This window comes from Ananas comosus, linkage group 10, assembly GCF_001540865.1.
Source record: "Ananas comosus cultivar F153 linkage group 10, ASM154086v1, whole genome shotgun sequence".
NCBI lineage: Eukaryota > Viridiplantae > Streptophyta > Magnoliopsida > Poales > Bromeliaceae > Ananas > Ananas comosus.
The window spans coordinates 714202-738178 of NC_033630.1; the positions used below are offsets into that span (position 1 = coordinate 714202).

The window sequence follows — 23977 nt, forward strand, 5'->3', positions numbered from 1 at the left end:
CATGATATCAGAATAAAAAATTTTAAATTTAAATCACGTCAGACTTCTAACATTATTAATTTTTTTATATTTAATTCAAATTCACGTCATAGGCTTGCGAAAAGTTTCAAGCCAAGACGAGAATAAAGTGTTAAATATAAAAATATTTAAAACACCATTCTCAACCGATTTAAGTTTTTAGAATATGACGGTTGTTTTATATAATTTTACACTTTTTGAGAGAGAGAGAGATATTGAATTATTCATTTCGTTTATTTTTTAAAATAATTTAATTAGAAATATAAAATAATTAAATTTTGAATTTAAATTTTTTAGATACCAATCATCCGTCCTTAGTCAATCGGGTTAGGTACAGTCAATCACGATTTTTGATATATAAAAATTAAGTATTACTCTAATGTGGTGCACTGTGGGCATTTTTGTTTTATGGAAAGTGGAGGATGTAATTTTTTTTTCCATTGTAAATATTTACTTTTATTTTTTGTTCAATAGTAAATTAAATTTGTTCCTAATTTTATTTTTCAACGCATGATAATTGACTTCGTACTGAGTGATATGAAACCAATTACGAAAAAAAAAGAAATTTAAAAATAATAAAAATTAACTATCCTATTTATTTTTTTTTAACCTTCTTATATACTAATGAAAAAATTTTCGACCAAAAGGTAAAAATAATAAAAAAAAAGTATAATCTGAGCTTCAGTTTAACTAAATATAATTTTCAACTTAAAAATTAGTTACTCGTAAACAAAAGAGTAAACCGGGTCCAGGTAACATTTTATCGGCTCACGGAGGTACCCAACACGTGGAGTTTCTCTGTGTCCGCGTCATCACCTGTGGACAACCAAGTCAGCAACCGTGGGGGGCTACTTTACAAGTCGGCAGGCCAATCACCGCCGTCCGATCACATCACCTGCTAATCCAACGGTAAAATATTTTCCAATTAAAGCACTCCTGTACCATATTATCCTGTGCACCGCACTCCTACTTCAACCCACTTCCTCTTGCAGATCAACAAAGAGTGTTTTCAGATTGAAGGGCTGGGATTGAAGGATGAATGCGCAGAGGCGAGGTGCACGGGATGACATGGTGCACACGGTGGAGAGAATATTGTCTATAAGCTAGCTCCATTTTACGCGATGATGACATGCAAATTACAAGTATCCATCCCCCTTACCCGTCTCCTCTTCCTCGCCGCGAGAGAGAGAGAGAGAGAGAGAGAGAGAGAGGGCGAGAGAGCTCGGGAATCGCATCCATGGCGAAGAAGAGGAAATCGGACGCGGCGCGGCTCGAGGAAGCGGGTCGAGCGACGCACTCAAGCTTCTGCGGCGCTGCGAACGCGCTTTCGCAGCTCTACGCGCAAGCCATGGCGCACCAGAAGATCGCGTTACACGCCGGGGAGCGCCACGCCTTGGTTCGTCGCCCCTCCTCTCCTCTCCTTTCTCCCACTAGATCTCTCCCTTTTCCTCTTCGATTGCTTCGGATTATGCTCTAATCGATGATCTAATGGGTTTTAGCGATGCGATTTGGCTCTTCCCTTCTTTGCAACGATCGGTGAGGGGTTTTCTGGTTGCGGATTGGATTAGCCCCTTCCTTGGCCCCTTTTCCTTCTATTTTTAGTGCTTTTTCCCTCTTTTTTTGGGTTATGCATGTAGATTTTGTTCCAGTTTATGTTTTTCTAGATCGATCCTGCTGATTTAATTCAATCAAGTATCAGAAATGGGCTCAAGGTGATTGCTTTTTAATCTTTGACTTTTGATTATTGCTATTTGCTAGATGTTGTTTGGATTCCGTAATTTGAAGCGGTAAAGGTTTTTTTAAGGATAATTGATTTGATATGAAATTAAAAGTTCTTTGGTTCCTCGAGTTGTTTCTTATTTAGGGAGAGACATTGTAGCGGTAATGTAAAAGTTATCAAGTTTTTAGTTGCGCTTATAATTGAGAGTAGTTTTCCGGAGAAGAAACCATAGCGTGTGGTTAACTCCCTTGATGTAATTGAGTTAGCCATTTGCGGGAAGTACTCTATCTCCATATTCTAACACTCTCCTTCACATTGAGGCTCAAGCCTCTTCAATGAATTTAAGTGCGCCCTTCTCTGGGAGTAAATGGATATAGGCTTCTGAAGATAAAATTAAATGGTAAATTAACTAGTTGTGGTATCATGTCAGGTACCCAATTTCTCCAAAAGGTGAAATTATATGAGAATGGTGCTAATAACTAAACGCAAACCAACACTGAAACATACTGATGCTATACGCTTCTTATTTATGCATCCGTTATTGCTTAAACTTCTTTGGCTTCGTGTACTGTGCAGGAGAAAATATATCAGTGGATTTTGGATCAGCGCGACGAAGGATCAAGCGTGGCAGTCGCTGATATAGTTGCTTATTTGCAGGTTAGTGAAACAGATTTAAACTCCAACTTCAAAATCATGTTTTGCGAGTTTTTTCCGATCATAGATGTTCTGGTATAAACCTCCGAAATAGAATCTTCTGGTGCACCAAATTTTGATGACATGCATTTATATCTGCAATGCATATTGCCTTCTCCCTCAGTTGCATTTTGCATTTTGAGTCAAAAAAGCTGGAACATGAAGACATGAAAATTATACTGCTTATTGTCATATCTTAATACCTAGAATCTTATGCGGACAAGAGTTTAATTCTGATACATATACTGCACATGCATGACTACCATTGGTATGTTACATCTTGGCTACAGAACTTGATACGTTTATGATGTGTTTGGGATAATATGCAAGCTAACTTTTACTGCTGGATAATGGACTTGAGTTGCATTTACCACTCAGAGCTTCTTCAGCATTTTGTAGTTTTTGTGAGCTTTATAAGTTTACTAGTTAGCAGGCAAACGAGACATAAGTCGCTGTGTAGTTTTGTTATTCTAATCAGTCTTGTTGCTTTCATGCTACACCAATTATTCCTATCCATGCTTAACAGGCCTTTATCCCTTTCTCTAGTTTAATTTTTTTTAAAAAGCAACTATTCACTTGTCTTGCAGACTGAAATAGATTACGAAACAGAGGACTTGTCAGTTCCTCCAGGCATGCAATTTCCCCAACAGCAACCTCAATCTTCTCTCTCCTGTCCAGCGACTAATGGAGCAGCTCCTCGAACAAGTCGCACTGATCATACGAAATGTCCAGCTCTCTCAAATGCTCTCTCTAGTCCTAAAAGCCAGAGCCCAGTGCCTTTTCACTTAGTCCAGTGTGGAAGGTACAACTTAAATGGAAATGGAAGTCGAGATCAAGTGCTCGACTGTTCTAGGCTAAGTCAGGAATTACCTAGCAATCCAGGTTCCAGCAATTCAGCTATGGAGATATGCACAAAAGGAACCCATGAACCATAATAAACTTTCTGAGGACAATGCTTGTTCCAAAGCTTTGTCTCTTTCAAGAGACGGCAATTTTACCTCTTCTCTCTTTCCTTGAACTGGATCTCTGGGAAAACAGTGAAAATGATGTGATAGACATGTAAGATTCGGCTTTCTCGTGTCGGTATAAGTAGACATTAAGCATTTCACTCGCCATACCAGACAGATAAAGCGATTCTAATCAAGTTACTAAGTGGCTGGGTCTCCTCTTGGTCTTGATGTTTGTATAGATTGCCCAAAAAGCACCCTATGTGTCTTTTCGCAATTTTTTTTTTCTTGAAATTGTCAACAATTTTGATCTGATGAACTCGTCAGCTTATGTGATTGGTGATGATGGAAGTGTGTTTATATAGTCTTTAAATGCTCTGTAAATGTTGCTTTGTGTAATATGCAGTGCTCAGTTTTGCGCGGTTGCAGGAGTTGAAGTTTTGCGCAGTTGCAGGAGGTGAAATCTTCTCTCCTACCAAGGCGCTTCTTTTTTTTTTTTCTGTTCATTCCTTTCATGTTCTTGTGCAATCAATCTTGTTATTTGCAAATTAGAATAATTTTTAATTGAAATTGCAGTTTACAACACAACATGGTTAGTTTATGTTATTTAGGCTTCATTACATGATTAGTTTATGTTATTTAGGCTTCATTGCGGAGAGATTGCGTTACATGTGGTGAGAAAGTATGTTGAAAAAATATTCTGTTTGTTTTTGTACGTATCGGTTACGATATATTTTCTGCATTCCCACCGGAGAACTTAGAAACATATATCTATATGATTTTTTCTTAACTCTATTTTATCTAATAGCGTTAGATAGAGTTCAATACCAAACTAAGTCTTAGTGGTATGCAAACAAAAGTTTTGTCACATAAATCCGCCTAAAATAAACCCTTTTCATTTGCAGCCACGTAAGATGATAAATAAAATCTCAATACCCCTAAAAAAAATTGAAGTAACAAAATTTGGATTTTTTTTTTCTCTCAAAAATCTCTATCGTAGGATCGTCAAATCATGGCAAATCTTACAAGATGAAGTGGCGAAGAACGGTCATGCGTCGGATCCCGCAAGTCTGCATCCTGACCGTCCATTCACTACTATACAAACCAACGAAACGGACTCATTTTACCCGTTCCGTTTTACTCTTACCTCTCCCGTTGTTCTCTTCCACTACTGCCCTTTCTCCCTCCTCGGCTAACGTAACCCTCGTCCATGGCGGAGACTCCAGCAAGAAGGTGATCGACGAGCTCGGGATCCATGGCGAGAAATAGTTCACTAGCTCCGCAAATGGCGCTCTCGCGTCTCTCCCTTCTTCTCCTCGCCGCTCTGGCGCTCTCATCCCTCCCGATCCTCGCGATCGCGAGAGGCGGAGACGCGATTTCAAATCGTTCAGGTTCGCTTCTCTCTATCTCTTCCCACATGCGGATCTGTGATGTTTGTGCTGTTCCTCAGGGTTTACTCGAGTTGTCGCGAGCATCAGTATTTCCATTTTGATGCTGTGGTGGAATCTGATAAGATTCTTTGTCTATTTGAGTGGATTAAATCTATTTTCCCCCTTTCCTCTGTTCCTTTTCTTCTCCTTTATCTATTGCACATGTCTTCTATTGTTCTGATTTGGTTCAGTTTGCTTATTATTGCTATTTGTATGTTGAGCTACGTAATCATGAGTACTCATGTAGTTATATAGCTAGTTAGCTAGTTTCGAATTAATTTTGCCTTAATGGTCTCTATTTTTGGCTCCACTTTAATGAACTTGATAGTTAGTATGTATATATCGAGCAATAAGTAATGTACAAGATATAGATGCGATGGTGATAGAGAAGGAGGATTTAACTTCGTCGTAAGAAAATCCTACCTGTGTTGAGCAGGCCATCTGGGCCAGAGAACTGCGTTACCTAAAAGGCGCCTTTTTGAGGAGAAAGAGCCTCAGATTACGTATGTATCCTGATCTTCATTCATTTTAGTCAATTCTTTATTCAAAGCACCTTTTCTTTTGAGAGCTTGATGATCAAGTTGATCAACTAATTGCAGGGAAGAAATGACTCGAGGGTATATGAGCAACTCTGAACTTGAGATGGCTGTAAAGAAATTCGCGAAAAGATGTGCTAACATCTCCAGGGTATACAGGTATGTTCAGTTCAAAGTCTCGATGGTTTTTATATTTTTTACTATGTATTTACGTATATGAATAATTGTGATTTCTAGTGATGCGTGAGTTTGGAGCACCATATATATGCTTGCATATATGAATTCAAACAATCGCAAGCATTAAATTTTCACCTTTTACTGGCATACCAGTTTTGTCCAGTTATGCTTACCTATTTAACATTCTCTCTACGAGGGATTCTCGAAAACTACTATCAGCATCGGAAAGAGTGTGAATGGAGTTCCATTGGTATGCATTTTTCTCACTTAGGCTGAATGAGCTATTTTTGTGCTTACCATACACTTGGTACTTGGTATGCAAACATAAAGGGCATTATTCCTACGTGTATAAGATTTTTTTTTGGTTTTTCCTATAGTGGGTGATTGAAATTTCTGACAAGCCTGGGCAAAAGGAAGCTGAACCTGCATTCAAAGTAGGTTCTAATTTGAAACCTTTTTATTCTTCTGTTATAAGTTTGCAACCTTATGCAATCAAGGGGAATATATGCAAAATTTCTGCGGCGTTCTTCATCTCCAATTTATGCTTTTGCTGTATGACGCTTTTTACAGTTCATCGGAAATGTCCATGGTGATGAACCTGTTGGACGAGAGTTACTTGTACTTCTTGCAAACTGGCTATGTAACAACTATATGCAGGATTCCTTGGTAAGCAGTGGCTCAACCAAACAATGAGGAAAACAAAAAGGACCCTTGATGTTTCTTTTGTTAAATCCTAACGCTAAGCAGTATACTTTGTAAGGTCTTTTTTTATGAAATCCAAATACTAAGCAGCTAATATGTGTTTACAGGCGACACTAATTGTAAGAAGTGTTCATCTTCATATTCTTCCAACAATGAATCCTGATGGATTTGCTCTTAGGAGGCGTGGTAATGCAAATAACATAGACTTGAATCGTGATTTTCCGGATCAAGTGAGTATCTAGAATATTTGGTTTTCTACCTCACGTGCATATACTAGATCCTGACATCAATTATAAAGTTCCATTAATAGGTTTGTTCCTAGTTTCTTATGCATCTCTAGTTTTTACAATTTGTTTGCTTATTGTGGAACTTTCACAGTTTTATCATATGAATGATGTGATAAGCTTGAGACAGCCCGAAACAAAAGCAATCATGGATTGGGTGAAGCAACAACACTTCACAGCCTCAGCAAGTTTACATGGGGTAAATCTTTTATTTTTTTTAGCCTTTATCATTATTAGTTCAGTTTTTCTGGTAACACTGTCATGACATCGACATTATACTGGAAAGGGATTCTTTACGTTGTCTTGTACTCTTGTGTATACGCATTATAACTTGCAAGACAGGTGCAGCCACTATATTCTTCAAATTTAGCTTAGTTTCCTCATCATATTGGTGTCATTCTATTTTCTTTCCATTTATTAATGTAGCTGCAAACTCTCTTCATTCTTTTTGTGGGTGTAACAGTCAGTTAATTGGGCTACTATTCTTGAGTATCAAAAGTTCTTAGTTATCTGGAGAGCCTTCACAAATTTATAATTTATACTCTCAACCCAGTATAATTAGAAAAGGTGTGAATGGTGATGATTGCTGATAACATGAAGTGCAACTGTTTATTTCCATTTTCATTTCGTTTAATGAACTTTGAGAAGTGTTTTCATGTTGAAATATCCCTGTTGGTCAGTTCTCGTCTAATCCCTTCTTATGTTTCCCTTTTACAATTATAAAATTGTGTTCATAAATACTTATCCTTTTCTTTTATGGATGTTGTAGGGTGCACTTGTTGCAAATTATCCATGGGACGGCACTCAAGATACAAGGTAAGTGATCTCACAATTGTTAGCATGTTACTTTCTTTAAGCTAGAGCATGATAAGATTAACTCCTATTTCTTAGCTTAATTGGTTGCATACTCTATCAAGAATTTACACCTATCATTTTTAATTTGCATAAACCAGATCAAGTTGGTTTTTTATTAAGTTTGTATTGATTTCAGGAAACATTACTATGCGTGCCCTGATGACAAGACATTTCGCTACATGGCAACTGTATACAGTCGCTCGCATTATAACATGTCTCTAAGCAAAGAATTTGAAGGCGGAATTATTAATGGAGCATTCTGGTAAGGCCCACATGAAGCTTAATCCACCTCTTCGTATGTTATTAAATCAACAATATTTGCTTGAAATTCTTTATCCTTCTGTAGCTTCTCAATTCTTATTTTGAAAAAAATGTACATCTGCTTCAGGTATCCTATCTATGGTGGGATGCAAGACTGGAATTATATATATGGAGGTTGCTTTGAGTTAACATTGGAAATTAGTGACACCAAATGGCCAAAAGCAAGCGAGGTTATTTGTTTCATAAGTTTCTTTCTCTTAATATGTTTTTTATGTAAATGTAAAATAAAATTTTGCGAAACTTTTACTGTGATTTTTTCAGTTATTATCCTTGCTAAATGTATTAAATACAAAATGATATGAGTTGTTCTTTCTGCCTACCAAATAGTCCTGTAAGAAATCGAAGTACTGCTATAAGTTTAAAAAATGCCTATAATTTACTAGCAGGTGTACTCTGTACTGTGGATATTCAATATCCAAGAAAAGCCTCCTTCATCTGTATGGTTTATAGCAATTGTTAAGGGATAGGAACTAGTTATATGCATTCCAAAGCCCTTTTAATTATTAAGCCTGGATATATCTTTTTTACAGCACTGTTTAGTCGGTCATAGCACCTATACTAGGTTGACTGTGTAACTATTATTTTATTAATGCTGATCCTTTGGTGATGGTCTAAGATATTTTACATTAGCTGCCTTCATGGCGGTTTCTACATTTGTACAACGGGAATGAAAACCTTGTCTTTCGGAAGTTCTAGATATTCTAAAATACAACTATTGATCTAGATTTTTTTTTTCCTGTATTCTTTTCTAAATACAACTATTGATCTAGATTTTTTTTTTCCCTGTATTCTTTTCTTTTTGGTCGGTGCAGCTACCCGTCATCTGGGAATACAATAGAATGAGCATGTTGAATCTCGTTGCAAGTATTGTGAAGGTAACTGCTACTGGTACATAATTACACAGTAATTGAAGGAAAATTAAACAGCAATCTTTAGCTTCTTGTATTTTGAAACTGCCATTAGATTGAATTAAAAAATGTTTTTGCATCTTTCTTTTGCGTACCAAGTGTTGTTAAGCACCAGTATTGCCACATATTTATCTGGTTAGTATTATGTTTTCAGACAGGGGTTCATGGAAGGGTATTCGCAGCAAATACTGGGCGTCCTTTGCCTGCTTCTGTAATTATCAGAGGGATTGATTACAAAGTATGTTTACTTCCTATACAAAAATAAAACTGATGTTTATTGTCGTAATTTCGTTGGTTAGTGTCTTAGTATCACTGATAATCTTACATATTTTACTGGTTCTTTAGTTTCATATTACTAATGATGGTAGCTATTTCTACAGACCCTTCTTCTATTTCTTCTGTAGAAAATGCTTTTGTGTCTCATATATTCCTGGAAGAAACTCGTAAGTTTTGGCTAGAAAGGAAATTATATTTCCTTAATCAGTAATGGCGATCATTCATTCTATTTAAGAAGGATGTTCAATGTGTAAATGTGAGCTTCTGTAGGTTAATTTAGCAGTTTCGACAGAGTTTTCTAATGAATTAATAAAAAAAAAAAAAATGCAGGTGAATGCTAGCTGGACCTTTGGCGACTACCATCGAATGCTTGCTCCTAGAGGGAACTATGAAGGTAGTACTTTCCGTTTTCTACTCATGATAAATGTGAACACGATATGATCATTTAGAGATTCTTTTATTACTTTGAAACGAATTTTGATTACTTTTTCCAACTCTATCGCCATCCCATAATACTAGAACTTGGAGGGGCAAGGTGGGGGGCGCAGGGAAAAGATCTATGGATCCCGGATATTAATATTTTGGAGGGGGAAAAAATTGCATTTTCTGTATTAAAGAAAGTAATTCGCACAAAATCTTCCTTTGCTGTTTATGATAATTTAGTTCTCATGCAAAAAATTGTCTCGCAGTTACTGCATCTATGCCTGGTTTCCAAACAAGGTCCACACGAATTCAAGTGGAGGATGAGGCTGTAAACTTGGATTTCATTCTAAATCTGGAAGGAGATGCGCACACCCCCTCACTGTTCGCTAACGGCTGCGATTGCAGTTGCCATGGCAACGCTAGGCTTCTTGGGTTTTTGAGAGGAATTCATCTGGAGTTGTTTCTTCTTCTTGTTATCCTCTTGTTTCTCTGTTTCTTATTTAAGAGGAAAAAAATGCTTAAATTTCCTCGCTATAGAGAACCAAATGCGGCTAAACGTGATCTTGTTGTGTAAGATAACGTAGTCATTTATTTGGGCTATAAATTATATCTCTGGAAAGTAAAATATATACTCCTGTGAAATTTATTTGTATGTATAGAATTCCATGGACGGAGCTAATGCGGCCTATTTCCCTTTTTCTTTTTATTGTCCAAAAAATGATTAATGTAATAATATAGTGATAGTTCCCAATAGACGTTTTGGTTGAAGTATCGTATGAGAAGCAATCAATAAACATCAGGAATTTAATTGTGGCGGATAAAAATTGAGAGACGAATGTAAAGATGAGATGAAGGTTTTGGATCATGGATGTAATGGTTTAACACAATAATATCAAGGTTAATAATAATGGTTAGGGTAATGTTTTCAATTCAATAGATTAAATTCGACTGTTTAATCTATTAATTGTGTTAATCTATTAAGTATATTGAATACACTCTTCAATTTTTAAGTAAATGTAATTTAAATTGCTAAAATATGTAGATATTAGCTTCAATTGTACTAATTAAATTCTAAGTAATATTTAAGTTAAGAAATGTTATATAATATGTCATGTATAGGTGTACGAGATAGTATTGCTCTGTAGATTAATTAAGTCACATGGAAAGAGAAGGTTTCGTTGACTTGGTTCGTTAGCTATTAATTAACATCAGCGCGCGGCTCTCGCTTCCGTAATCCGTACTCGCGTCGCTCGCTGCGTCGCTTCCGCGCCAATTCCCCCGCTCTCTCTCTCTTCTTGCTCCTCCTCCCTCTCCCTCCCTCCCACGCGTTCCTCCTCCATTTCGCGCACCTCGTTCGATCGCGAGATCTCCCCTCTCCCCAACCCCAAACTCCTCTGCGATCGATCGATCTCTCTTTCTAGGGTTTCTCTTCGGAATTTCGATCCGAGGATGGTGGCGGTGGGGATCGGGGATGCGATCGAGGGCGTGGATCGGATCCCCAAGGAGGCGCGGCGGATCATCCACGACCTCGCCTCGGAGTGGGGCGACGTCGCGGACGCGAAAACCCTAGAGGTGACGCAGCTGAAGGGGGCGATGACGAACGAGGTGTACCAGATCACGTGGCCCACCGCGGCGGGCCATGCCCGCGGGAAAGGGTCGCCGGGGACGAGGAGGAAGGTGCTGGTCCGGATCTACGGCGAGGGCGTGGACGTGTTCTTTGATCGGGAGAGCGAGATCCGGACCTTCGAGTGCATGTCCCGCCACGGCCAGGGGCCTCGCCTCCTCGGGCGATTCGCCAGTGGCCGTGTCGAGGAGTTCATCAACGCTAGGGTACGCAAATTCCACCCCTTTGGACCTTTATTTGTTTTTATTTAATTTGGATTTTATATTGAGGAGTAAGAAGCTGTTGCATGTGAGTCGTCCGTACGTTTTCGTTTTATTTATCCTATTGTGTGTGTACCTTTCTTTTTCTTTGAGCGTACGTTTTCGTTTTATTGATCCGATTGTGTGTGTACCTTTCTTTGAGAGATAGTTACATGTTAAATAATAGAGCTAAAGGTAAATACGTGTGGTGGCCCCTCAACTGTAGCCGGTTCTGAAGTAGGCCCCTTTTTGATTGTTTTGATTAAGTTATTCCTATTAGGTAATTTGAGATCTCGTCAAATTTAATGTCTCCATCTGCTTTTTAGCTAATGGAATTGTTAACCAGTAACTGCTTGATATCCAACAGAGTCATTAATTTTAACAAAATTCCCAAATCATATCATAGAAGTTACTCGGATCTAAATAATTGGAAGTTGCGGGGTCGTCAATTAAAAAAAAAGAAAAGAAATTGAGGGATATATTCCTACATCGGCTAGTAGTTGAGGCGGATTCCACATTTCCATGCATTTTTGCTGTAAAGTAATTAAGGGTATGAAAAATGTTAGTCCATGTTACCTGCTTTCCTGCCTTCTTGATTAGTGTTGTTATTAGTTATGTTGGTTCCTGGATAAACTGGACTATTTTATTAAATGAGCTCATTAAATCCAGGGTGTGACGATTCTACTCTGCACAATGTTTTTATTTTTTGGGTTCATTATTATGGATTTAAAAGGGGAAGTTGTTGCATATGCTTCATCTGTATGAAATATCAATTTTGCCCAATGCTTGTTTTTTTGTATTATTAATTTATTGTTGTGTCCGTTTGTTCGGCATGTTGAAATAATTAAGGGCATGAAAAATGTTATAACATTACCTGTTTTCAAGCCTTTTTAAATGGAATAGTCGTGGTTTATGTTTGATTATTTGGTGAACTGAAATATTTTATTAAATAATTTGAAAATATATCTTAAAGTTGTCAACGGGATGCATATGATTGTTTTAGTTAACTGCCAGTTGCTTGTGGGCTATGGTTGTTTTCATAGTTACTCGTAACCTGTCTTTGTCAAATGAAAAAAGTGCACTTGTCCTTCCTAACACATATTATCTGTAAAGCCTCTTAAATTTCCTTCTGGCAATGAAATTCGTGCTGGACTATTAAGCAAATGCGTTTGGCTAGAAACATCAGAAGATAACCTTTTTGAAGCGAAAAATAGATTATGATCTCTTGCAGTCTGCTGCAATCTTCTCTACACTCTGCAGAAGATACTTACTATATTGTCATACTAATATTTGAAAATATATATATTCTTACATATTGGTCTTGATTGATTAGCTCAATGTGGTTATTTAAAATGATAGTGACTATTGGTATTGCTTATATCTTTTTTAATCTTGTGATTATTCTATTGGTATTCAGACACTCTCAGCTGCCGATCTCCGTGACCCTGAAATCTCTGCCCTTATAGCAGCAAAACTAAGGGAGTTTCATAATCTTGATATGCCTGGTCCAAAAACTGTATTTTTATGGGACAGGCTAAGGTAATTTTTTCGCTTATGGAACTTTAACCTTCACCCCATAGTAATCGCGTGTGCTATTACTCATTTTTCTACTTCTCTTAGAAATTGGCTTAAAGCGGCTGTTAACTTGTGTTCCCCTGGAGAGGCCGAGGAATTTTTCTTGGGGAATATGGAAGAAGAAATAAATCTTTTGGAGAGTACATTGTCAGGGAAGGACCAGAGAATAGGTTTTTGCCATAATGATCTTCAATATGGCAATATCATGATAGACGAAGAGACAAGACAAGTGACTATTATTGTGAGTTCTTTGCTCTGTTCTATGCTACTATTAAGAAAAACCAGCTTTTTACCATCGAAATATCAACTTAATTTCTAAAATATTCGATGTTGTGGAGAAAAATGAAATATAGTGTGTAATATTCCATCTCTCACTAACTTTCATTATTTCCAGGACTATGAGTATGCTAGCTTCAATCCAATTGCATTTGATATTGCTAATCATTTTTGTGAGATGGCTGCTGATTATCATACAGACACACCTCACATTTTGGACTTCAGTAAATATCCAGGTTGGTTTTTTGGTGTTAGCGAATGGTTCCCTTTAAGCAAGTTTTGCTTAATTAAGGTACTCTTTGCAGTATCATTGATCTTTCCGGTTGTAATTGTTCATTTAATTCCTTTTGTCAGATATTCAGGAACGTACAAGATTTGTGCAGATATATCTCAACTCCTCAGGTAACCACGAAAAATGACTAGGAGCTACGCCGCCTTTCTGGTTTTTTTTTGTTTCCCTTTTAATTTTTCTTCCTTAAAGGGGTGCTTATCTTCTCTACTTTTAATTTTTTTGAATAGGTGAAAGACCAAATGATGTTGAACTTGAAAAGTTGCTCCAATCGATTGAGAAATATGCTCTTGCTAGTCATCTTGTCTGGGGCCTTTGGGGAATAATATCCGTAAGACGCATATACCTCTCCTCTGCCTAATTTTACACACTGAATTTGAAAGTAGTTGATGCTTACTCTTTTTCCTGATTCCAAATTCTATATCTCTCAGGAGCATGTAAATGAGATTGACTTCGACTATGTGGAGTATGCACGGCAGCGGTTCCAACAATATTGGCTGAAGAAGCCTGTAATTTTTGGATCTAAGTAGATCGAATGATCTCGGCGTTCCTCGTTGCCGCTATTGTCTTTTTCGCAATATGTGTAAATACTTTCTATACCTGTTCTTTGGCACTCAAATTGTATGACTTTGTTGGCGTGTAGCAGTGCTTGCCTAGCAGTGTACGTTTTTTCCTTACAATGATGGTATATCAGTTTTTGACTAGTCTCTGGTGATCAGAAGCATTTGTCAATAATGTGAACTACAACTTTTAATGAAGCATCAGGTCAAGCATTCTTTTGAAGTTTGCATTTCTGATTACTTCTAACGTTACTTAGATCCCTAAGATGGGTTGGTCTCTATCATTCCATGTGAATCTGTATATTAAGAAATGCAGAAAATATAAAAGATCACACTATTTTATCTCTAAGAAGTCATTTTTCATCTCTGTTTTGGCGAGTCGCTATTATTTTGTTCTACGTGGTGTTTGAAGTACAATCAGCAAGCCCAATTACGGAATAAAGCATTTTTCACGATAACAAAGCTTTTGAGTGGTGTAATAACTCTTTAGCTTAAGCGTACATAAACTTAAGAAAATTGATTTATTACAGTTCATTTCCAATACAGCACCAGTGGTCTAGTGGTAGAATAGTACCCTGCCACGGTACAGACCCGGGTTCGATTCCCGGCTGGTGCAAACTAAATCATGAGTCTTTTTGCTTTTTTTTTTTTTTTTTTTTTTGCCGAAGGTAGATTGATGATGGGTAGTCCGAGTCCGAAGAAGAGTCATGTGGTGGACCAGGTTCAGGCGACTATATCTTTAATTCCACCTGCAACACGGATATGAAGTGTATAGACCGGTTCCACCATGTCAGCAGTAGACCGCTCGGATGCGATTAACCCCGCCCCAAGTAAAAACTAAAAACCTTCCTTTTATGGGTTAATAAACAGAAACACGTCAAAAATAGACTTCTCAAAGCCCACTTAAATCTACGTGTGGGCCGTTATTTGGCCCACTCACCTGTATTTAACGTTTTCATAGAGTCGGCCCATATTGTACGGCCCATCTTGTACAGGTGCTCCTACTTATTTGGCCCAATATTTAGGCGGGCCTTGCCGAATCAATCTTTAATTAATCTGTCCAAGTCAAATTGCAAAATAACTGTTTCTAAAATCACACGGCATACACATGGCAGATCAAAATTCACAGCAACAAAAACTCACTGCATACTACTAAAATAGCCTTATCTAGTTACATCACTTTTACCGTTTTTCAAATAAAATGACAATATATTGGACAAATCACATGACAACAATTTGAAAGGAAGCAAACAAGGCCGTCATCCGAATGCCATAAAATCGATACATTCCCACCACTCAGGTAAGCGCAGTTTGCGCAGGAAGCGCACACAACGAACGAAGCTCGTCGACAATTGAATCGATAAGAGCATGGGACTTTGCGGTCCCTGCAAATAACAAATGTTTAGGTGCTTCGGCACGATCAAAGTAGAATGCGCCTGGGACTAACTTTTCTTTTGGCTGTAAGGCTAACCAAATCACGGTATCTGCTCCCTCTTCGCTTGTTCTAAGCTTTCCCGATAACCTGGAAAGCAAGTTGTAGAAATGTATTTTATCAAGAATAATACTACATATGATATAAGAGTAAAATAAGGAAAAAAGAAAAAAGAAAGAAAGAATCTAGGCGGCGAAGAGTTACCTTTGCGAAAAATCAGGCAAGCTTTTAGCCACACCTGGTGTCTCGGCCCAACCTGGATGCATCGAATAGAAGCCAACACCCTTTTTGCCGTATGTTTCCGCCCATTTTTCAGTAAGTGCCACCTGAAAAAAATGTTGGGATAGGGAGATAAATCCAGAGGTGTTTTCTACATCCAAATGTGGAAGGGCGAGAACTAACAAGGAAAAATAGGTTGATAATGAAAGGGCATCCTCTTGGATTAAAGATTTCTAAATTTGCTGTTATGTCGCACAGGCTGAGAGAGATACCTATGTATTTGTCTTTTATGTGCTCATTTTTACTGTGTATGCTATAATATGTAAATAATTTGCAATAAAATTAGCTGGGAGTAATTTTTCCTCCAGGTTCTACTAAAAAAAAAAAACGATATCAAAATTTACGAAGAACAATCAAGAATTCAACTCGACGAAAAGGAACTACAGTTCAGAATGTTTTACTCAATTTTTTTGAGATATCAATTTAAGTTGGGGGAGAGTATGCTCGAATATCACGCTAGAGAAAAACTACAGTAATAACCCAGCTTTGATTGTAATTCCTCATCAAATTAGTTGCTGTATGTGGATGCTCCGTTTTTCTTATCTACAAACACTAACACTCGTGATGGAACTCTAAACATGGCTCACCTGAACCCTCTTGTTTCGAGCATACTGTAGTGTGCCATCAAAGTTGCTTCCACTGAACTGCAATAGAAAAGATGGAAACAAACAGTCGAAATCAAAAGTCACAATAGAGGAACAAAATACACAACACTGGAGAAACTAAGAAAAATGAAAATATACTGTCTCAAGAAATGCTCAACCCATTTAAGCAATAGTAGTTATCTTACTGATTGTGCCCAAAAAAAAAACAAAAAGAAAGGAAAAGGAGGTATACCTGCAAATCCTTGGTCAACGGAGTTGTGTACATTCCACCAGAGGAGACTGTAATTACACGAGCGTCGGGTGCTGCTTTCTCCAAGAGTGGCATCATCAATTCTGTGATAGTAAAAGTAGCTGCCACATTCACAGCAAAGTTCAACTCCAATCTGGTAAGAAATTGTAAACACCAAAATCAAGCAATCAGTTTCTAAGAGGCTAAACTTATTCCTACACCATAGCTTTATCTTCGCCTTCGTATGCAAAGCTGGGATTACATATACAAAGTGCATGGTAAAATGACATACCCTTCTGGTGTAATTACTCTCTTTTGTTCAAGTAACCCAGCATTATTAACCTAAAAGAATAGACCCTCTTAGCTGTAAAATGGTTCTGATTTACACACCAAATAATTTTTCAATATTTGTGCATAACGAATAAACTTACTAAAACATGAACTGGTTTGTCATCTGAAGAAAATTTAGATACAAATGACTTCACGTTGTTGATGGAAGAGAGATCACAGACCTGTCGCGCACCAAAACAGGGTTGATTATAGTAAAGTAGAACTTCCTATTGCAATTTATCAACAAGTTGATAGATGCAAAGGCTACGGGAAAAAAAAAAAAACCATATCTAACTCTTACAATCGAATATATAATAGGATCAATTTACAACTAAATGAGCATTTTAGCCATCAAACCTCCAGATGGACGTTAGGGTTACCCGTGGCGGACTGGATTTTGGAGAGAGCAGCCTCGCCTCGCTCTTTACTACGACAGACCATATAAACAGTCGCACCACTGAAAGAAATAGAAGATAGCAGTCTGTGTGAAAATATATTTCCTAAGAGTGATTATGAAAACCTCACATGCAAATAACACATCAATCTAGAAAGAGAGAATACATTACCGTGAGGCCAAACCCTCAGCAGTTGCATAACCGATGCCAGAATTAGCACCTGTGACCACACAGTTTTTCCCTTCCATTCGAATTTGCATATCTTCTTCTTTGAACTTTTTCGCATGTTCTCTGTTTTATTTAATTAAAATCCAATAAAAGCATGAGATTTAAAGAGTAATCCTAGCCATTTATTCAAAAGTGTTTGGAAAGAAATTTTTCCATAGAATATCATACATATAAATTATTGTCACTCACTATGATAGGAAGATGGAGTGTCTACATTTTGACAGATTTTATATGCCCTATATAGACCTCCAACGATGATGATAAAGCAAGACTTTTGTAAAGGAGAAAATGCGAAAACTATCGCGCATTTAGAATTGCATAATTGGCGTTAGAATTAAAGATATTTGTAACTCTTCTGACGGAAAATTGGGTAATTTAAGGGAATATTGTTACTTGATGACTACTTTACAACTCTTTTACGGAAACTTTTAAGTTCTACTAGAACTTGACGGGATGTTCTAAAATAAAAAATAACTAAAGGTAAGGTGGCAAAATAAAAATTTCTGAACTCTATAGCCTATACCTATCCTTTATTTCTTCTATCTCGCCATTAATATGCAATAGTCCTTCTATCTTATAATAGAAATGCAATCCTAAAACATCTACGCGTCTTTTTTGGTTCAACACTCAACTTGTGTCTCATCTATATCTTCATCTAGGCAAAAAAGTTAATTCTATGCGTCTTCGTATCTTTAACTTTTGCATGCGTGCATCACGACACAATCAATCTTAAAAGAAATTGTATTTCTTCCATAATCAACCAGTTAAAATTCCTTACAACCTTTTAGATGCTCGCCGTCTATGATGAATTTTCCTATGCATAGTTAGCACTACCATCCTGCAATGTTTCGAATCGGTATTGCCGATCGTCTCAATTGCTAAACTATGTTGCCTTTGTCAGATTAAAAGATCCTCATTTCAAGTTCTAAAAAACCTAGGCACCTATTAGAACTTCGAATTTAGGGTTTAGTATTTCAATTTAAACACAACATACTAACACTTGAACAATTCCATACAAAACTTTGCTCCCTTATAAAGGTCCTCAAATTTGTGAAGCACTGTTTTCATTTCTCTTCTATATAGAATGAAATTATTGGACTAAATTATCCACTAATCCAACAAAAAAGAAAAAAAAAAAAGAAGCTAAAATAACAAACTAAAACCCTAATAGTAATAGAACCCCTAAAAATTAAAAACAGAGCTCAATTCAAAACCCCCCCAAAAAAAAGTGATTAATGAGAAAGGCATAGAATTACTGGAATCCAGATTTGGTGAACTGCGTCAACCCATACAACCCGAAAGCCGCTGTTCTCCATGCCTGCGAAAAAAAAAAAAAAAAAAGAAAGAAAATCCAATTTTTTTTAAAAAAATTACAACAAAAAAATCAGAATATATACAAAAAAATCACCTCAAATTCCAGAAAAAAAAGGGGGAACGTTGGGTGTTACCTTCTGAAGGAACATTTTTAAATTCAAATATATGCAATATTTTAACTCATTAAAATGTGTATTTGTATCACTTTGGATTTTGGACTTTTATAGTTCTGGGAAGTGAGGTGGTTCGAAGCCCACGACAAGGGGAGAAGAATATGAGAACGCACGTGAGGGAGAGTGCGTGGATAAACTATAAAGCAAACACTATTTTATTATACAACATGTAAATCTTTTGAGGACTGGAATGCAAATTTGCAACTGGGCTCGGCCCATTTAATTTTAATTACGGCCCAGCCCAATTATGTGGGTCGGGCTAAAGCATACGAGCCTATATAATATTTTAGGCCCATGAGGGAGCAGCGTGGAACCACCATGGAGAGCCATGGCGATTCCTCGGAGGGTCGGCGACCTCGAGCCGTGTTCATGGCGTTCGGCACCAAAGGCGACGTATTCCCCGTCGCGGTTAGGGTTTCTTCTCCCTCCTCCTCCTCGTCCTCCTCCTCCTTCTCCGAACCCTAGGATTGGATTGTTTAGGAACTCTATCAACTACTCATCTGCGTGGTTCTTTATCTGTAATCGAAACAAAATTAGGAAGCTGAAATAGCGATTCATCAATGTAACGATCGAAATCATCGCTATCTTTATACTTTTGTTCGGTATCTGCTCAAACATTTGTAGTTTCATCAGTGATTTTGGAGTGTGGAGCAATATAGAAGTTTTACTGCCCATTTCTATATGATTTATTTACATGAATGTTTTGCTTCTGCTGTCATTTTAAATTCTTAAGAATCTACTTTGTTTGGTGTCATAAGGTGATAAATTCGCCATCTTTTCATTTGTAGGCCATTGCTGCAGCATTTGCATGTGACCAGCAACACTACCATGTGGTTTTTATCACTCATTCAGCTCATCAGGTTGACATCTGCTTTCTCTTTTTTCCTTTATTTTTGATTTTAAATTTGTGATCTCCTTCTGTTGCTTGAAGAACTGGTAATATTGCAGAGTTTGAGTGGAAATTTGTCTGCAAAAAATATTACCTACATGCCACTGTCCGCTCCACCCGTTCTTCCGGCTCACTATCATGGCGATATCTCAGGTTAGATCTCCGGAAAGAACCTGAGTTCTTCATATTTGTTTACAATTGATGTTTCTTTATTATTGCAAATAAATCTAATATGTTTTAACCTTCTTCTTCTTTTTTTTTTTTTTTTTTTTTTTTTTTTTTTTTTGTGAATCAGATGTTGACAAAGCGTCTTTTTCCCTGAGGAAAGAGCTCATTCAGACAGAAAATAGACAGGAATGTTTATCTGCACTAGAAGAAATTTTTAGAGATGCTCCAGGCACTGAGGGTGATTTCATTGCGATAAATTTCTTTGCTTTGGTAGTGAGAAAGGAGAAAATATTTCATATTTTGCCTTTTTAGTTTAGCATGAAATATGTCTTGATATCTTTAATTGGCATGCCTCTCTTCTCTATGTTGTTTGCACTTATTGGTTGTTTCACAGTTATCTATGTTTACTTTATGATCCAGGAAGGCTGGCATCTTGCGGAATTATTTCAAGTTCAATGTGTTGTTACTGCTCCTTATGTTGTTCCATATAGGTATAACTTCAACCAAAAGTTGCATGCTAGTAGGTGATGACCTTCTAGATTTTCTTTCCTAGTCGTTTCCATTTAAGTCTACCTTAGCAACTGATTCTAGTTCTACAAATCATAGATTTTTTAGTTTTTCTGTTTGTTTTAGCAATTTATAATTTTGTTGGACATGGTTAAGCTTGGATAACTATTATAATTTATTTTCTCCTTTAACATTTCTCTATCTTGCACAGTGCACCTTCATCATTTGAACGTCGGTTTAAACAAGATCTTCCTCTGCTGTACAAATATTTCCAAGATGCTCCTGCAAACATGGTATGCAAGATCATGTGCTGCATTTGCTTCTTTCTTTCACGTGTCTTGTTTACTGGTTTTGCCACAATTTTTTCGACCTGTTTATGCATCTCTAAGCTAGTACATGTAATAAGCTCCATATATTGTTGCCTAGTGAATCATTCTCTATGTCCATATCAAGCTTATGCAATCAAGATTTAATCCTAGCTACACTTGTAGAAGAAAAATATAAGTTAATTTTTTTGGAAAGTTGCTTTACTTTTTGCACGATAGTGATGTCTTATTCTGTATAGTTGATAGGTTTCCTGGAAGGATGTCATCCACTGGATGTGGCCACTCTTCATGGAAAACTGGGGATTGTGGAGAAGTAATACTTTAAATCTAAGTCCTCTTCCTTTCACGGTGGGTGCGACCATCTACAAGGATTGAGCTCTTTTTGATAGTTTTCATATATTTATTGCAGTTTTGTAACATACCCGTTGAACTCTTTGATTTGTACCCTTTTTTTCGCTTCTTTTTTTAAAAAAACTGTAGGATCCAGTAACAAATCTTCCGCTGTGGCACATGCGAACTCAATCACCAGTTCTGCTGTAAGACTAATACACTTAATCTAATTACGGAGTATATCTAGAAGACTACATTTTTTATAACAGAAGCTATGTTGGAAAAAGTAGCCTTCATTTGTCACTCTTTAGATTTCAATTAACAGATGGAGACATAATTTTATTCCTGTGCCCCGGAGGTATAATCACTTATTTTTGCTCTAAGCAGGTATGGATTCAGCAAGGAAATTGTCGAGTGCCCAGGTACCAATTCAATTTGCTTTATTCAACACTTTGTTCTTTATACATTAGTAGCCTTCTACTAAGTAGCCTCAGGAATTGATTTTCAAACTTTAATTCCATCCAGTCTTGGTGTTTCTTGTTTGTTAACACCAAACTTTCAAATGCTCTCTTTAATGCTCTCTTTATTCTTTTTCATTGAACCGTGATAGCTGAAAAGTCTTAAGATCTGAAACACTTATAACCAACACGTGCCAGGGTATTGGCCACCAAATGCTCATATCTGTGGTTTCTGGTTTCTTCCTATGGAGTGGCAATTCTCGTGCAATAAATGTGCAGAAAAGTTTTCTCTGCATTCTTATGGATCATTGACTCCAGTGAAGGAACTATGTCCAATTCATGCTGACCTACAGCACTTCCTCAGAGAAAGGTCTACCCTATGCTTACCAATATTTGTTGGGCTAAGTTCTATTGGAAGGTAGATACTGTTGGTCTTCACAGTTTCATACTTTTTTGAGTTTCCAACAAAATATTATGGTTTTTTTAATATTATTAGGTATAACTTAGATAATTTTTCTCTCCAACATATATCTTTAGCTCAAATCTCCCTACTTATCTCTAAATTTATTATTGGCTGGCATTTATCCTTTGCAGCATGGGCTTTCTTAGAAACCCTCGAGCATTTCTTATGGTGCTTGGAGCTGTGATAGAGACCACAAATTATAAAATTATTTTTTTCTCATCTGGATACAAGCCATTAGATACTGCTATCCAATCTATTGCTAGTGCATCATCAACTGCATTGAAGCCATGCACTTCCTGTGGTGATAGCACTATCCTCTTCAATGGCCGGCTCTTTTGCTTTTCTGGGTAAGAAATTTCCAGATGGTCGTTAGAGGCTTCCTCTAGGTGTATCTTCTTACTGATATATGCATATGTTGTTTTTTTTGTTGATTTATGTACAATCAGCTCTGTTCCATATAGCTGGATTTTTCCTCAATGTGCCGTTGCAGTTCATCATGCTGGCAGGTCAGTTTGCAAAGATGTGTATTTTGAGTAAAAGTACGGATTTTTCTGGACAAATCTGGTTAAATGACTTTTTTCTCTACTTTCTCAACAGTGGCACTACTGCTGCTGCATTACATGCAGGAATCCCTCAGGTTTTAATCACCACTTACTGATTATATTTTAGTCCTGTGACTCCTGTTTCATTTTTTCTTCTTATCTAAACTGCAAACCTTTTAGTCCGGGAGATGCTGTAACTGCCTTGGCTCTTGTACACTCTTCTTAACTATCTCCTGCAATCATAACATTTTCTTTTCAATAGGCTTATAGCAGTATAAACATTTCCTTTGCATGCAATCATGGAATCTGTATTCATTCTTTTCTTTTCTTTTTTTTTTGGGTGCATAATCACTTAATTTTGATGCACTTATCTGGTTGTCTATAGTTATGTGAATTGCTCCAGACACTGATGACCTGTTATTTCGAATGCTACAAAGATTCACCCATTACAATGTCCTCTTGTATAGTCATGCTCGGGAAAGCATATATGAATGTTATCCAGTTTTCAGACAATTACATATATGCTCGCTATCCTACTGTGAAAATAAGCAGGCTAGTTCAAGATAGCAATGCTATGGATTGGTTGGTTAATCATACAAAATGAGCATGTAATGGACTTGAGAAAGAATATTTGGGTATGTGCAGGTAGTGTGTCCCTACCTACTAGATCAATTTTACTGGGCTGAGAAGCTGTGCTGGCTTGAAGTTGCTCCAGAGCCATTACAGAGACAGCATGTGACTCCGGATAGTGATGATTCAGCAAGCATTGTTGAAGCTGCTGAGGCCCTCTCAAGGGCCATTAGATTGGCACTCACCCCTGAGATGAAAGAACAAGCGGCGAAGATAGCCGAGAGAGTATCATCTGAGGTACGTATCCAATGCAATCATCGGAACCCTTCTTCACTTTTCGTTTACATTTTGATTCATTCACTTTTTATATTACCACTTGTAGGATGGTATTGGAGAAGCTCTTAAAGTTTTAAAGGAAAAGGTGGCCTCTCCATTCAAAAGGCGAAAGGACTAGATGCTCATAATCATCCAAGAGACGCTGCACATGTTATATTCTGTGAAAAGTTGATAGCAAAGAAGTTAAACTGGCTGTGTGACTTGGACTAATTCAAAATGTAATTTATGGTTCAATTGGATATTCTTTGCTGCCCCACACTCTGAATTAATTATAGCACTGCTTGAGTTTCTGCTAATACAAAATACAGCATTGAGTTAATAATAGCTGTTCATCACCCAAAATTTTGCATAGTGTATGATTATGTTATATATATATATATATATATATATATATATATATATATATATATATATATATATGTTTCACTGTTATTGGAAAGAAGTTTAGGTAGAAAACCTTGACTTGATGTCTTAGTTGTATTGTTCTGTTCACTTGTCCATGGTGGCCGTGGCACTTAATCTGGAAAGAAGTAACCGCTTTGCTTTTCTA

The 23977-nt window shown here is 37.1% G+C and overlaps 5 protein-coding genes and 1 non-coding gene across 11 annotated transcripts; 5 read left to right on the plus strand and 1 right to left on the minus strand.

Annotated features, from left to right (window-relative positions):
- LOC109716370 lies at positions 1133-3875 on the plus strand. Its single transcript, XM_020241774.1, has 3 exons — positions 1133-1414; positions 2315-2395; positions 3019-3875. The coding sequence occupies exons 1-3, from the start codon at positions 1148-1150 to the stop codon at positions 3364-3366; spliced, it is 696 nt and encodes a 231-aa protein (XP_020097363.1). The 5' UTR covers positions 1133-1147; the 3' UTR covers positions 3367-3875.
- LOC109716368 (carboxypeptidase SOL1) lies at positions 4402-9990 on the plus strand. Of its 3 annotated transcripts, none has more exons than XM_020241772.1 (15): positions 4402-4769; positions 5245-5311; positions 5408-5503; positions 5741-5771; positions 5899-5955; positions 6092-6187; positions 6331-6453; positions 6602-6706; positions 7277-7323; positions 7499-7624; positions 7751-7853; positions 8496-8558; positions 8746-8829; positions 9198-9293; positions 9557-9773. In XM_020241772.1, exons 1-15 carry the CDS (start codon positions 4634-4636, stop codon positions 9620-9622), a joined length of 1296 nt encoding a protein of 431 aa, XP_020097361.1. In that variant the 5' UTR covers positions 4402-4633; the 3' UTR covers positions 9623-9773. The 3 variants fall into 3 exon arrangements, with proteins under 3 accessions (XP_020097361.1, XP_020097362.1, XP_020097360.1); XM_020241773.1 differs by having other exon boundaries at positions 4404-4769; positions 5408-5507; positions 5718-5771; positions 9198-9261; positions 9557-9990; XM_020241771.1 differs by having other exon boundaries at positions 4406-4769; positions 9198-9261; positions 9557-9990.
- Positions 10488-14076, plus strand: LOC109716831 (probable choline kinase 2). Its single transcript, XM_020242425.1, has 7 exons — positions 10488-11120; positions 12571-12692; positions 12774-12969; positions 13123-13240; positions 13359-13406; positions 13524-13624; positions 13725-14076. The coding sequence occupies exons 1-7, from the start codon at positions 10740-10742 to the stop codon at positions 13821-13823; spliced, it is 1065 nt and encodes a 354-aa protein (XP_020098014.1). The 5' UTR covers positions 10488-10739; the 3' UTR covers positions 13824-14076.
- Positions 14399-14469, plus strand: TRNAG-GCC. The gene has a single exon. It is a non-coding gene; the product is annotated as a tRNA-Gly (tRNA).
- On the minus strand, positions 14993-18955 carry LOC109716132 (dehydrogenase/reductase SDR family member 12). Of its 3 annotated transcripts, none has more exons than XM_020241449.1 (10): positions 18800-18955; positions 18608-18669; positions 17295-17414; positions 17086-17185; positions 16830-16910; positions 16691-16740; positions 16402-16552; positions 16152-16208; positions 15490-15611; positions 14993-15375 (listed from the first exon to the last, which is right to left on the minus strand). In XM_020241449.1, exons 1-10 carry the CDS (start codon positions 18812-18814, stop codon positions 15150-15152), a joined length of 984 nt encoding a protein of 327 aa, XP_020097038.1. In that variant the 5' UTR covers positions 18815-18955; the 3' UTR covers positions 14993-15149. The 3 variants fall into 3 exon arrangements, with proteins under 3 accessions (XP_020097038.1, XP_020097039.1, XP_020097040.1); XM_020241450.1 differs by having other exon boundaries at positions 18760-18891; XM_020241451.1 differs by lacking the exons at positions 18608-18669; positions 18800-18955 and adding an exon at positions 17541-17559.
- LOC109716131 (sterol 3-beta-glucosyltransferase UGT80B1) lies at positions 19118-23769 on the plus strand. Of its 2 annotated transcripts, none has more exons than XM_020241447.1 (15): positions 19118-19246; positions 19627-19698; positions 19787-19880; positions 20023-20165; positions 20316-20386; positions 20614-20695; positions 20975-21076; positions 21209-21264; positions 21446-21480; positions 21715-21934; positions 22111-22326; positions 22426-22485; positions 22577-22616; positions 23167-23388; positions 23474-23769. In XM_020241447.1, exons 1-15 carry the CDS (start codon positions 19133-19135, stop codon positions 23543-23545), a joined length of 1599 nt encoding a protein of 532 aa, XP_020097036.1. In that variant the 5' UTR covers positions 19118-19132; the 3' UTR covers positions 23546-23769. The 2 variants fall into 2 exon arrangements, with proteins under 2 accessions (XP_020097036.1, XP_020097037.1); XM_020241448.1 differs by having other exon boundaries at positions 21715-21886.

Excerpts from the sequence above, each read along its gene's own strand:
- LOC109716370 (XM_020241774.1), top strand. The coding sequence starts at position 1,148 with ATGCAAATTACAAGTATCCATCCCCCTTACCCGTCTCCTCTTCCTCGC. Across the intron at positions 1,415-2,314 it reads CCGGGGAGCGCCACGCCTTG|GAGAAAATATATCAGTGGAT; the intron begins GTTCGTCGCCCC and ends TGTACTGTGCAG. Across the intron at positions 2,396-3,018 it reads ATATAGTTGCTTATTTGCAG|ACTGAAATAGATTACGAAAC; the intron begins GTTAGTGAAACA and ends CTTGTCTTGCAG.
- LOC109716368 (XM_020241773.1), top strand. The coding sequence starts at position 4,634 with ATGGCGAGAAATAGTTCACTAGCTCCGCAAATGGCGCTCTCGCGTCTC. Across the intron at positions 4,770-5,244 it reads CGCGATTTCAAATCGTTCAG|GCCATCTGGGCCAGAGAACT; the intron begins GTTCGCTTCTCT and ends TGTGTTGAGCAG. Across the intron at positions 6,454-6,601 it reads ATCGTGATTTTCCGGATCAA|TTTTATCATATGAATGATGT; the intron begins GTGAGTATCTAG and ends GAACTTTCACAG.
- LOC109716831 (XM_020242425.1), top strand. The coding sequence starts at position 10,740 with ATGGTGGCGGTGGGGATCGGGGATGCGATCGAGGGCGTGGATCGGATC. Across the intron at positions 13,407-13,523 it reads GATATATCTCAACTCCTCAG|GTGAAAGACCAAATGATGTT; the intron begins GTAACCACGAAA and ends TTTTTTGAATAG. Across the intron at positions 13,625-13,724 it reads GCCTTTGGGGAATAATATCC|GAGCATGTAAATGAGATTGA; the intron begins GTAAGACGCATA and ends TATATCTCTCAG.
- LOC109716132 (XM_020241449.1), bottom strand. Across the intron at positions 17,415-18,607 it reads TTCACCAAATCTGGATTCCA|AGAACATGCGAAAAAGTTCA; the intron begins GTAATTCTATGC and ends TAAATAAAACAG. Across the intron at positions 16,553-16,690 it reads AGAGTAATTACACCAGAAGG|ATTGGAGTTGAACTTTGCTG; the intron begins GTATGTCATTTT and ends ATTTCTTACCAG.
- LOC109716131 (XM_020241447.1), top strand. The coding sequence starts at position 19,133 with ATGAGGGAGCAGCGTGGAACCACCATGGAGAGCCATGGCGATTCCTCG. Across the intron at positions 22,617-23,166 it reads TACATGCAGGAATCCCTCAG|GTAGTGTGTCCCTACCTACT; the intron begins GTTTTAATCACC and ends GGGTATGTGCAG. Across the intron at positions 23,389-23,473 it reads CCGAGAGAGTATCATCTGAG|GATGGTATTGGAGAAGCTCT; the intron begins GTACGTATCCAA and ends TACCACTTGTAG.